At 40.1% G+C, this 13,494-nt stretch overlaps 1 protein-coding gene across 4 annotated transcripts in view; it reads right to left on the bottom strand.

Moving 5' to 3' along the window:
• LOC115246346 (semaphorin-1A) overlaps positions 1–13,494 on the bottom strand; it is a 233,962-nt gene that overhangs the window by 15,729 nt on the left and 204,739 nt on the right. For all 4 annotated transcript variants that reach the window (XM_029825093.1, XM_029825091.1, XM_029825092.1 and 1 more), the window contains one exon: positions 78–174. In XM_029825093.1, coding sequence (XP_029680953.1) covers positions 78–174 — 97 coding nt within the window. The remainder of the gene's footprint in view (positions 1–77; positions 175–13,494) is intronic.

A 13,494-nucleotide genomic window follows, 5' to 3' on the forward strand; every position in this document is an offset into this window, starting at 1 on the left:
AAAGAGGAATAAGAAGAAGTAGAAGAAGAAGCGGCCCTTTAATTAAAGCACTCGCTCCAAATGAATCCTCTATTTACCTTCCGCCGACCAGGAGATAGTTCCCGTCCCTGAGCACCAGCCGAAAGTAATCTGTGTGCGTCTCGTTGCCCGTAAACCTGAACACATCCTCCGCACCTGGAAAAGAAAAGCAGAGGACGGGTTTCGGATTAGTTTTTGTTCTATCTTGAAAAGTGGAATTACCTTATTCTATCTAATTAGCCGTCGACGTTGCTCTTTTGTGACAGCCGACGACAGTCCCCCTCCCTTCCCCTCGCCCTGCAACTGGGCCGGAAGCCGACTTTAATAAGCGTAATAAGTTTTCTTTTGACCGCGAGCCCGATGAACAATGCCGATCGATCATTAGCGAATCAACTGTGAGCAATCTCCCTTAACTTTATGACCTGGTTTATAAAAAGAAAAAAAAAAAAACGTCCCTCTATTATCCGTTAATTATCCATTGGCCGTCGTTCGCGAAGCTCGGTAATAATGTTTTACGAGTTTTTTCTTTCCATCAGTGTGTGTGTTAAGAATGATATTGTCGAATTCAAGCGTAATAAACTGTCGACAACAATTGTGAATAGAATTGCTATTTTCGTAATTTTTGTCTAAAGTTCTTAAACTTTCTTCTTCTAAGAACTAAAATCGTTTCTCTGTTCGAACGCTTCGAACAAGGAAATGATTACGTTTAGCATTCGCAAAGCGAAATTACTGGATGCCTCGCTAAGTCCCGAGTGTAATAAGCAGAAATTTCTGGAGCAATCAGCGTCGATCGCAGCAATCTTGAATCCGATGCATGCAATTCGAATCATACACATAAACTGCATCGCCATTGACGATGCAATAGTGAGGGGGTAACATCAATTTAATAAACAAAATAGATTGTATTAGTAGAACATACAAATGAAGAAAAACAAGTTACACAATAATATTTTACGATAAACAAGTCGCAATTATTATACATTGTACTTTGTCCTCGTACATGAAGAATATGTGTTAAAGCGTTAACAAAATTTTTCTAAGCATCGAGAGATGCACATCATCGATTTTCGATTGCTTTCCTTGTATGCGAGCATAACAATTATGTCGTACGCGCAAATATCAATCAGGAAATTTTCTTCGACCTCGAGATTCCAATGTCATCGAGCTGTCGATGCGAAAACAGGCCGTTTAATTAAAAGTATAATTATCAGACGAGCCCGTATCCTGATGTCACTCAATATAAATGATTGAAGTTGTGCATCCGGCGACCGTAATTCAAACCAGAGGTAGAGATACATCTAGCGCATTCAATCGTAACAGACAAGCAAGGAATGTGCATTACAACGATTAAACGATTCATGAAGAAATAAATATTTATTTGGAGGAAAAGATACTTTATTCATTATTATAAAGCTGTGTGTTACTCGTGAAAATTTTCCCCCAAAATTGACAAAAATTGACAAAAATTGACATCTTTGAGCGTGATTAAGTGACAAAATTTCACATTTATTTGCTTAAATCGTTCATCAGCTAGCTCGAATAAAATTTCAATTACAATATAATTTGAAGAGCATTACAACAAACGTTTAAATAATCTAGCTAATTACGCTATGTTTAAATACGATTAAACGACCACACATGTGAATCTCATTTATTGAAATACGAATAATAATTATTCCGAGCTTTGCACATTCAACTGCCACTCAATGTCAACCACTGGATCACCCTCTTATCATTTATATAATTCTAATCATGAATGTATATATATGTCGCAAGCAAGCTAGCGTCAGATATCATACAAATGTTTGTTAAATAATAACATTTAAAAAATAAACCGGCCAATCGTTATTTTTTTAAAAATGTTATTTAACAAATATTTATGGTTGTATGGCATTTTAATCGTTTATATTTGCCGAATTTGTTATATAACACACTCGATTACATATTTTTCTTCGCATGGAAAACATTTACTCGGATATACGTGCTCTAAAATCGCCTTCTCTTCGTCCAAGATCGATTATTATCGAGACATATCAATGCCAATCGATTTCTACGACTGAAAACGTGCTCTCTCATCCGGTGCATGCAATTTAGGTCAGATATACAGGGCAATAACAACAACAGCAACACTGCCAATGAACGGATGCAATACTGAAGCAGGCCATTATCGAAAGCATCATACGTCTTGCCGTAGAAACGAATTAACGTCATGTTGCCCGAGCGTTTCATTCGTGCCGCTTGACCGGGCGAGAGACAGAGAGAGAGAGAGAGACAGACAGACAGACAGACAAAGAGAAAGGAAGAGACCAGATGGATGGGCATCTGATATAGAGCGACCAAGCAGGTTGGGGAGGGCGGGGGGAGGGTGACGTGTACAGAGCAGGAGGGAGCGAGAGGAAGCTGAGAGGACGTGCGATGGATCGACGGACGGTTAAATAGAGGCAACGTACTATCCCTATCCTCTTTCTCTGATTGCCTTCGAAATTAAACGGACCGAGTGTGTCCCGTAACTCCCATCAACTCCCGGGCTTACTCGGTTATCGCTTTCCTAAAATTAGCCATTCGATTCCAATCGCACGTCGCGCAAAGTTGAAGATCCCAGGGCGATCCGGACGCGAGGCAGATTAGCGAGATTTCGAACGGATCGCGACAGATTTGTTCGCGGTCCTGTAAAAATGCACGAGCGAATAATTGACCGGCCGAGAAAGATTCGGTAAGACTGCCTCCCCGATCAAGTATTATTAAAACGTCGACGATTAAATCTGACTTTAGATTTCGCCGTTCAAAAATCCGTAATATCGTAATCACAATCAATTTCCATGAAATTTTCTCGCCGCGAGAGAATAAATCAGATCGGTATCGCAACTCGAATAGTTGTATTCTTGATAAATTGACTGTACATTTCGAATATTAATATGTCTATTAAATATGTGAAATTTTATTCGAGACGCGATACAATCTGCACATTTTTATAAACTATAAATGTTAAATATCTCTTGGTGCATTTCCAGAAATCGCGATATCTATAGAAACCGATTCTTTAGAAACGTCGTTCGCGATACTTTGAGGTAGGATCAGTGAGAACTTTCGATTGAAAGGATACGCAATACGAGCCCCATTAGCCCGTAGGAAATTCGTCCTCGTTCCATCGTCCTTTTCTCCGTTCCTTTTGTTCCGCCGTCCCGTCGGCGAATGGTGGAACTTCGCATCTGCCAGCCATTTGCGGTTAACGTCAAGTTTCGAGCAACGAGAGGCGCTCCGATATTCGTGAAAGCCGATACAAAATACAAGCCGCGGACATGTATCGGCTTTCACGCTGCTGCCGGCAGAGCACAAAAACTTGTACCATGGGGATACGTACACTGACGGCCGAATCCATCCGTGTCGAAATGGTACTTTGTCTCACAAATAATAATTCGTTTCTATTTTGTTTTGCCACCAATATTAAAATATATTAATTCTATACAAGCGTAATTGTTTCTCGTGTATACGACGATTGTCTGTAAAAAAGCCCTGCAATCGTAGAAACAACAACCGTTCATCTGTCATAAGTATTACGGAACGGCTATTATTCCGTGGGTCGCTATCTCACCCCTCATGAATTTAATAACAATTTTTACGGAACCGATAACCGGGAATCAATATTTCAGTGAGGAACCGTGCCGAGATATACAATCAGAAGCGCCGAGAGCTCCACGAGAGCTACGATTGTTCGTCGAATGCTAAAAAATTGACCGAAGTCGATTTATCCGGTCCACCACCCACCTCCGGGGGAGCCGCCTCTACAAATCACATATATAAGTTTCTCCGGGCCCGCTCGGCGAAGTGCTGCGATTCGAAAATATTGAACGCGTCCAAAGTTACGACTCGCCCGTCAAACTTCGCAGATCGAACTTCTCCGGAAAGCGTTTTCCTCGTGCGAGAGAGCATTAGATGGCAAGAAAGGTATAACAGGGGAGAGGGAAAATGCAGAGGGCTGTATGAGAGAGAAAGGTACATTGATCGCACGTTCTGAGAGAGAGAGAGAGAGAGAGACGATGGATTGGCTATTTTACGGGGTAAACGATGGCGTGCGAATGTCCGTGACTGGTGGGCGGACTTGCTTATCAAGAAAGACGGAATAGCTCGTGAAATGGCAATTAAACGCACGATCGTCCCTGTGTTAAGATCGAGCCACTCCTGCGTGTCGACGTCGATCACGGTGGACGCCCGCGCATCTTCCGTCAGTTAATCCGACTGACGCGAAACGGTTTACGCGTGTCGCGATTATATGATATGGGTGATATGCGAAGCAATTTGATTTATTCAGGATTGGCAGTTGCGTTTGGATGGACGTCGTTGTCAACGGTGAAAAATCGCGGATCGTCGATTTATTGATTACATGCTATAACAATACTCTTGTATCGGAAGATTTTCTTTAATAAATATATATGTCATTTATTGGCGCTTTTATAAAATTGGCTAAAATTTATTGATTCTATAAAATTAAAAAATTTAGTTCATATATGATATATCATTTATAAAATCTACATAATAATAAAATTACAAGTAATTTTATCAGAATTGCCATAATATATGTATATATAAATGTGCAGCTAAAAAATATATCAATTTTAAAAATATACATAAAGATAGAGAATTTAAATAAAAATGATTATAGACGGATATGTAAAAATTAAAGTAACGCGGTAGAAACATTGTAACACGCTGTAGCAATATTAAAAAGAGGAATATCACGTTTCAATCCCAAAACTCCGATTAAGAAGACCGCATTATTGACACGCAGTCAGTACGAATCGTGTCCTGTCACGTGTCATTCCGGGCACACATCGGCACACGCACGCGTGCCACACGCGACGATACGGGAGACTTAATTTCCGACCTCTCAGCGGTGTGCCAATCGCGATTGCGTCGATTGGCGGCCATCGACTCTTCTCGCCCTCGGAAGTACGAGTTATCTCGCGCGGTACGCCACACAAGTGGACACGGGCGGGGGGCCCGATGAGGCCCCCCCTTCGGCATCGCGTCGTCGATCGAGAGTCATTAAAGTTTCGCACGTGCCTGGGGTGCCTGGGGTGCCGTGGCAACCGGGACGAGCCATTATTTTTTAACGTTCCTTCCTCCTCTTCGCTCCGAAAGGCAGTTTCTCTGCAGTTTCTCGTTCGACGCACACATATACGCGAAAGTACTCAGGGCTTCGAGATACGGGTTCAACTATGACTAATGAACGAGACCATCAACCCAGCTACCAACGAAGTGTACCTACGACGTTTTATTACTGTTAGACACCGGTAAAAAGTGCAGCTTAAGTCGAGCTTTAGGACATAATAACATTCGCGATTAGATCTCTATTGGCAGAAAACGAATCGACTAGAGAGAACATCGTGAAAATCCGAAATTGGATGAGAGATCTTACTTCCAAAGACATCAGATTTAATAAAAGTTTTAAGTATCGCGCGAGTCTCGCTCTAATTCGCGGATAGCCCTAACGATCCCACTTATAGGATGATCTCGTTACCAACAGCTTCAACTGAGAAATTTATAGGTAAATTAAACTTTAAGTAACTCGTAGTACTACTATATTATCGTCATTTCCAACGATAATAATAACAATTGAGTAGAGAAATAGGATATAAATGAAGCAAACCGAATCAGACAAATAGATAATATTGTAATTGATACTTCTTGTTTACAAATATTTCGGGGGAAACAGAACAGATATTGAATTCTGTAGAAGAAATTTAATTTAATGTTTAAATATTAATCTAGTCATTGCATATGAAATTTTGCATCTTATCTCGTTTTAATAACACGAGGATGTACATTTTCGCCTTTATTAAATTAAGAGCTAGATTTTTACGTATGCTTGAGACATCTCGATTTACAGTGGAAAACACGCGCGATGGGACTCCCATCGCAAGCTCTCGAGCTTTGCGAAAAATAACCCAGCCTGTGGAACTCTTACTATTCTCAGATCGCTACGCGAACGTCCCTTTACACGCGGTCTACGTCGTGTTAGCCAAGCCTGCCGGGTGCACTTCAATTTCGTTGGGACAACACGTGGCTTCTTCTTGGGCAAGATAATCCCACGAGAGCTCGCAGGAGAGAAAAGCTGGACGGAAAAACGAGAGCACGGGATAGCGGTTGAAAAATAAGCGAATAAAAAATTCAAATTGACTAAAACTGATTTTTCGAGCGAATAATCCAGATAGAGGCGCCAATACGAAGGATATTAATATGAATGTATGAAGCTTTCGATAACGAGATCGCATCAAGAGTATAACTCGTAATTATGTGTATCCGCTTAGATATAATTTCATATTCAAAGTGAAGTTTACAAACTATGGACTTGATCGACTATAACTCTCTGAATGTCTCGGGATGCCTAAAGGCGACAATTGAAATAGAACTGACATGAGTAGAGTTAGTATATAGTCGATTCAAATTGTTCCACCAAGTCATGCTTTATAATAATAAAAATGTAAAAATAGACGATTTATTTTTGAAAAAATCGCGAACTAGAGGAAATCGGGAATACAATTTCGAGCTTTCTCGCGAGATCGATAACTTCAGTATTGGATTCGCGAGCATCTGAGAAATAATTATTCGTGGCGCAGGAAAAACTAACGAAGGAAAAAGTATCCTCTCGATCCCGAATTCTCTGAGAGCCGCGTAACAAACGATAGGACGAGATAGGCGGGAGATAATATTTCCTGGTCCGATAGAGATCCGCGAATAATGACGGATTCGCGACACGTCTGGGACCGAGAAGCGAAAGTATCTCTCGATTGTGTCTCTCGTTAGCGATGTAAACTCGAAGAGGACGGAGAAAAGAATACGATGGTGGCGAACGACAGGGACGCAGCTATCGGCTATAACAAAAGTTAGGATGGTACAAGGTTTTAAGGGTCTACGAGATCTTTATCTCCTTTCTTTTAGCATAAGAGAAATATATATTAGCAGATAAATCTTAAACGCTTGAATCATAATACATATTGTAAAATTATTTTGATTTTAGTAGTTTCTATTTCGATTTCTATTGATAAAAAATTCGCGCAAAAATTCTTACTACGCCACTGACGAACGGCACGAATGTCCTCGATGACGTCGATATCCCGATTGAATCGGATCGGTAGATTCTTCCGATAACGTTACGGTCGCTCGTACGGAGGAAATTACATGCTCGATAACGCGACATCGAGACCAAGACGACTGCGTGCAGATGCAGTGGAGAGAGAATGCGAGGATGCAATCCGTTGCAGCGGTACATTAGAGAGAGCAAATCTCTCTAAAGCAATCGGAATATCTCCTAAATTAAACACGCGACCGTAATCACGTCGATCTTTTCAATAGGAAATTACTCTCGTCGGAATTGAAATATATCGTCGATACGCGTGCATTCATTTGACGCATTCTCCTGCCGTCCTCTTCCAATCTTCCTCAAGTAATCGCGTTGAATTAAAACATTATAGAAAGACTTATCGCCGTTGACGAATCCTGACAGATGATCGAAATTCGATCCTTCAAGATGATAAACGCGCGTTTTTTCCGAAGCTCCAGGGCTTGTATTAATTTTCCGGAATGCACGAACGAAATCGTGGAATATTAAGATCTAGATTTTTTACGAGCACGCTGTTTGCCTCGCGGAATGCTACGTTGCGCGTATATATGACAAGATTTACACGTCAAACTACATTTTCCGTTACATAATGTTTCGCGAGCCCGGAGGAAGAAAATTGCGCGATGCCGTAGAGGACGAAGGTTTATTGTCAGAAGACGTTGCCGCGCGATATTCGCCGGGGAATACCTAAAACGGTGTAGTGTACCGTAAAATGGAAGAATCTTGATTCACGGGTCAGGACCCGGCATTTATCGCGCCGACGCGCGTTCCGACGTCAAGCTGTGGTAAGAATCAGGAAAATGAAAAAAGACGAAATTATCCGCTGTACATGCCTGTCCGCACGGAATTACGCTTTTAGAATCAAGTTCGAAATGGAAGTTCGTCGAACTCTAAAATTTAAGTAACAAGTATTAAACGACGCACGGGCCGATTCAGCCATGAAGGATTCAAGCACACTTATCGTTAGATATAATCGAGGACACTTGAAGTAAATGTGAATTCGCGCCGCGACAAAGTCCAACTCGCGGAACGATCATTATGGACGATGTAATTTGATTTCGATACGTTTATCCACGAATAGAATTGTCCCTCGTTAGAGAGCATAGAAGCTTATAAATGCTAAATAATTTAGCATTCGTTGGTCGTGTATTACGGCTGCGCGCTTATTTTCAATACGTTTCCATCGGTGCGCGCATTGCTCTTTCAGGAAATACACGTCGAAAGAGCGCTTGTATTAATATCGCGCGCGCACAGCATCGTGTTAAATTTCGCGAAAATGACGAGAAAAACGTGCTGGATTTTCTGATAAAAAAATAAAAGGGACAGAGATAAAAAAAGAGAGAAAAAAAGAAAAACAAATTATTTGCGATGGATCTTTTGTAGCGGGTATTTCTCTCGCCAGCGAGTTATTTCGCGGCTGTATTTAGCTCAGCCGTCTCTCTCTCTCTTTTCTTTTCTTTATGATCGCTCCTACTTGAAACGAGTCTCCGCCGTGTCTTTAGAAAACTTGGCGGAATGTCATTCATAACTGACAAAGTTCCTCGGGTAATAATATATAAACGTGCACGAGAAGATGGAAAGTAGAGCACCGCCGCGCTCGGCCGGTCAGCATCGGAAGTGCGGAAATTTAACGGAATCCCACGTTGAAAAATGATTCGCAAACAGCGAAGTAAACCGCGCGTGCGGAACGGTCTGAGGGAACGTCAAGATCCTTTCCTCAAAGCCCCACTCCGTGTAATAACCCTGTTTAACGGCGCCGCGTCGTGAAATATGCCGGCGTCTCATTTGCGCCGCTGCGTTAAAACGAGAATATCTTTTTTTTTTCCTACCTCATTCATTTACCGCGCGGGGGTGATATATCGTCCGCGTTGCATCTGAGAAAAGAACGAGGGATTGCAGAACACTTCCACTTCTTTGAAAGCGAACAGTTTTTACCTGAGCCATTTGTTCACGTCAGTGTTACTCTTAACTCCGATCCTCGCCAATTTTTAAGTTTATAATTTCCATTTTCTTCATTATAAATTGCAGTAAAATCAACCCGTTACAGTAAACGCTTAGAAGATTAAATTAAATTGAATTTATATTATATTATAACAAAGCGATAATTATCACAAAAGATGATTATTTTCTCGAATTTAAAAAATCAAAGAATATCGATCACGCGGTTTGACGTTGCGCTAACGAAATCAATTTTCCGAGTATTCTGGGTACGAGATCTTGGGGTACATATATCGGGTGACGCGGAAGCGAGTCTTGCGTAAGTCGAACGATATACAGGACGAGCGTCACTCGATACGTCGAGGTACCGAATCGCGTATCAAGTTAGATAAGTGGATTTCTCGCATCGATACATTCGCGTTACATAGCATTGCACTCCCCTCGTGTTAGCTCACGGAAAGAGCCGAGCCAAATTGAGCCATCCAGTGTATCAGCCGCGCTTGCGTTCCCCTCTTTCGCGGAGTGTCTTGGGTCGCTGCAAAAAAGTTACGTCAGCTTAACGCGCATGTCCGGTGCAGTCTTCTAGAATTCGATCCGTTGTGTGTCGTTGCCATTTTGTTAAATAATATTTTTTTTCTTACATACAGTAAAAGGAAAAAAAGAAACATTTCTTCTATTGTAACACGCGTGAACGCATGGGGACCTAAGTCGCAAAACTTGCTGCTTGGGATAGGTAATGGAACACAATGGTACGATGAAAGTGATATTATGTTACGTCATATTATGTTACGTCGACTAGTAATCATTTTAATGCACATTTAACGTTTTATGAGGTCGTTTAAATACTGAATACGATTTGCTTAATACGTCGCATGTCAATGTCGAGATGAGAATCGGACAGCTATATATCCAACATAAAATGATGAAGAGAGTAAAGAGCGCTAAATGAGAGTATAAACTATTATATTACTCCTGATATAATAATTTCTCGATAAAAATGTTTGTTATTTTTCTCTCGTCGCGGAATATGATAATGATAATCCCTATCAAAATTCAACGGTTGCGGAGATAAAATTATTTTCGCAATACACGTAGTTGCGCTATATGTATAATTTTTCGCATACTCATTCAGGGTTTTTGGACGATAAGCCTCGATCGTGATTTGCATTAATTGGCAGGCCACAGGCCATAAATTGCTTGCAAAACTACATCCGTCCGATCAGAATGAGGATTAATACAGATGTCAAATTAATCGTTCAAATCGGGCACGAGAATATTCAATGCTAAAAGTACTAAGGTAAAGTTAATCGGAATGTACTGTGAGTTTAATAAACAATAACATTTTTTCTTTTATAAAAGAATCAAATTATAAGCGTGAAACTAACAAAACTGCCTGAAAAAATGCATATATAGAATAAAAAAAAAAAAAAATGTTTGTTTTGCACTGAGAAAGATAAAATGTCAGCAATAGTGGAATAATAATAGAGATTATAACTACGCAGATGTAAATTGCGTTCACTTGTGCGTTGTGTGTTGATTAATATATTCTAATCTAGAATGGTAATTTTACTTACGCGCATTTACTCTATAAATTTACTCTCGACAATATACAGTGCATGACGAAAAGCACAATCAGGCTAGTTATATATTATATGCGTGTATATAGTTCATCAACGGGGTCGCGTGATATTTTACATATGTATTACATATTCGCAAAAGTACTTGTAACTCAAGCCAAATTGATGCGGACGCAGAATTCCGTGTGAGATTTTAAAGCATCACTTGACAAAGCGAATGTATCAGATTGTCAATGAATAAATCTAAATGTGATTACGAACCGACAAGCTAATCCGATCGGCATAGTAATAACTTATGGAAATTGTACGGTAAAATTTGCAGGCTTTTTGCAATATATGTGCGCATAGATGAATTAACAAAGCGGACGCGCCGGTAATTTTCTAGTAAAGTTAATTCGTTGGCAAATGAGCAGATCAACCCGATTAACGCGTCCGCGATATAATTAGCGAAAACTTGGCCAATAAAATTTTACGGAACGTCATACTATCGTTAAACGCCGTTTCGGTCGATGTGAAGCAAAATACGAGTATCGATTTCGGAGCGAAATCGCGACACGCTAAATCTAATATCTCCGCGAAACAAAGTTACAATAACGCATATAACGTAATATACCGATATTGAACGACCGTAACTTTTAGGTCAATGAGACACGAATTTCACATCGCGTTCACAAGTAAATACGATGGATATTTATCGACACAAAACGAACTGGTTTACGCGTCGGTGTAGTTCTTATCGACTCTCCATTAGTTTTTTAAATAATCTATCGAATTGTGTGTGTGTGTGTGTGTGTGTGTGTGTATGTGTGTGCATATTTGCGCATCTCGCTTAGTATTTCCTTTAACGAAGTTGCAATGTCCATCAATTTATTTCCGAGTGCTCACAATCGAGATTCACATACCGAGAGTTGCATATTTATCAGTTAACAATCACTCAACACGAGTCATATTATAAACGCATCGAAGATTCGTTGAAATATAATAAAATTTGCATACTAGCTTTTAAGCATTGATACGCGATTATATCTCATTTCATCACAAAAATCAAATGACATCAACGTTAATCTTAAATGATATTTGCAAGATGAAATAATTTCAAATTATTTTAATATATTTACACTAGATGACGAAGTTATAAAGAATAAGAAATAATAAAATAATGAGATCGCGACATCATAATGAGTTTATAATAAATGAAATATATATCGAATAATATATAAGTCGGAATTAAAAGATAACAAGATGCAGCAAAGAATTAAATTATGAATAATTTTATGAAAAAAAGGAAACATTTGCGAATTCACCTCTATATCAACTTGTAACATTAATTAACTCAGTTCCAAACTGTCGAACAGCTCTCTTCGTCGAAGTTATCAAACTAACAAGTTTACCTTTATTAATTATTCAACTTATCTTCATCTATACTTACACGAAAAGTCGCGAAAAGCAGCGAGTAAACAATCGCTGCTTTCAGAGTTTGCTGTATTTCTCACGCAGATCCTGCGCGTCGATCGCAGAGTTTTATCGGCATGTTTGTAGCCGCGACCGCGCTTGTTGCAGCTAAAACACACAGGCCTGGGCTTATTTGATTAAAGTGGCCGCGTACACGAAGTCGCTGATATACACGCGTGTAGCGTTAATGAAACTAATTACGCGCGGCGCGACACGATGTAACGTGCGCTTATGCGCGCAGCCATACGCGAAATCACGATCGTCACGGTCAGATTAATTGGATCAGAGCCTGTGTGTTTGTCGATCCTTAATGCGCGTAACACACATGGCCGGATCTAATAAATCAATCGGCGTACGTCGCTGAGGGTTTACCCCGCAACGCGTTCCCTCGCCGCTTCATGCATTTATTATGCGAAGCATTATCATTTTCGGCGTACGAATCGATCGACTATTCCTCTCTCTCTCTCTCTCTGTCTCGACCGATAAGCGCGCACACATCAGAGAAGCTGAATTTCGTGGAAAGACATCACGCGCGTCGATTATTGATCGCCATTCATAATTCACGAACACTCGCTGTTCGGTGACACGCTGCAATCGCACATACATACATACACATATATACATGCGTCTAGAAAAAGTGATACATTAACCGAGAGACGACGCATTAGTTAGTCAAATCTGCGAATCGTTTATGGCTGTCGCATCTGACATTTAATGCAACACGCATACATACACAAATAGATTTGCCGAATATTCACGTGCATTTATGCTTGTCGTTAGAATACAGAATTATTTATACCGTGATCAATAATACAGCACAAAATATAGAGAGAAAATTTATCTCAATTAAAATATCTGGATAATTAATTAATGTTATATACATACATACCCACATACAAAACAAAATATTTATCGAATAATAACAGTGAATGCTTATAACAGTTATAACGAACCGCGCTATATCAAAGTTGTTTTCCATAAAAAATTATACAATCGAAATCTACAATAAAAATTACGAATATTGTCAACTTGAGCTCTCATAAATATGATTGTTAATTACAAAATTACAGAATTTTCGTATCTGCAATTTCATTTCAATTGTGCTAAAATGATCGTGATAAAGTCTTTTATTTGTCTTAACGCAAAGACTTTGAATGTCAACAGGAGACGACGAGAAACAGACAGCTGTGCTAGCTAAATACGCCACGAGAATACGGGCCTTTGTCTCTCCCCTATGTATTGCATGCAGTCACGTATGTACTTGCACGCTGAGCAACGACCAACCCTTTGCGCCGACTCCGTTTACACCCGCGAGAATGCCTCCTACAACCACTTTAAGAGAGAAGTGCGGGCGCACCAAAAATGTTGACGGCCACTTCTAGGAATGCC

The sequence above is a fragment of the Formica exsecta genome, unplaced genomic scaffold (assembly GCF_003651465.1).
Source record: "Formica exsecta isolate Colony F162 unplaced genomic scaffold, ASM365146v1 scaffold149, whole genome shotgun sequence".
Classification (NCBI taxonomy): domain Eukaryota; kingdom Metazoa; phylum Arthropoda; class Insecta; order Hymenoptera; family Formicidae; genus Formica; species Formica exsecta.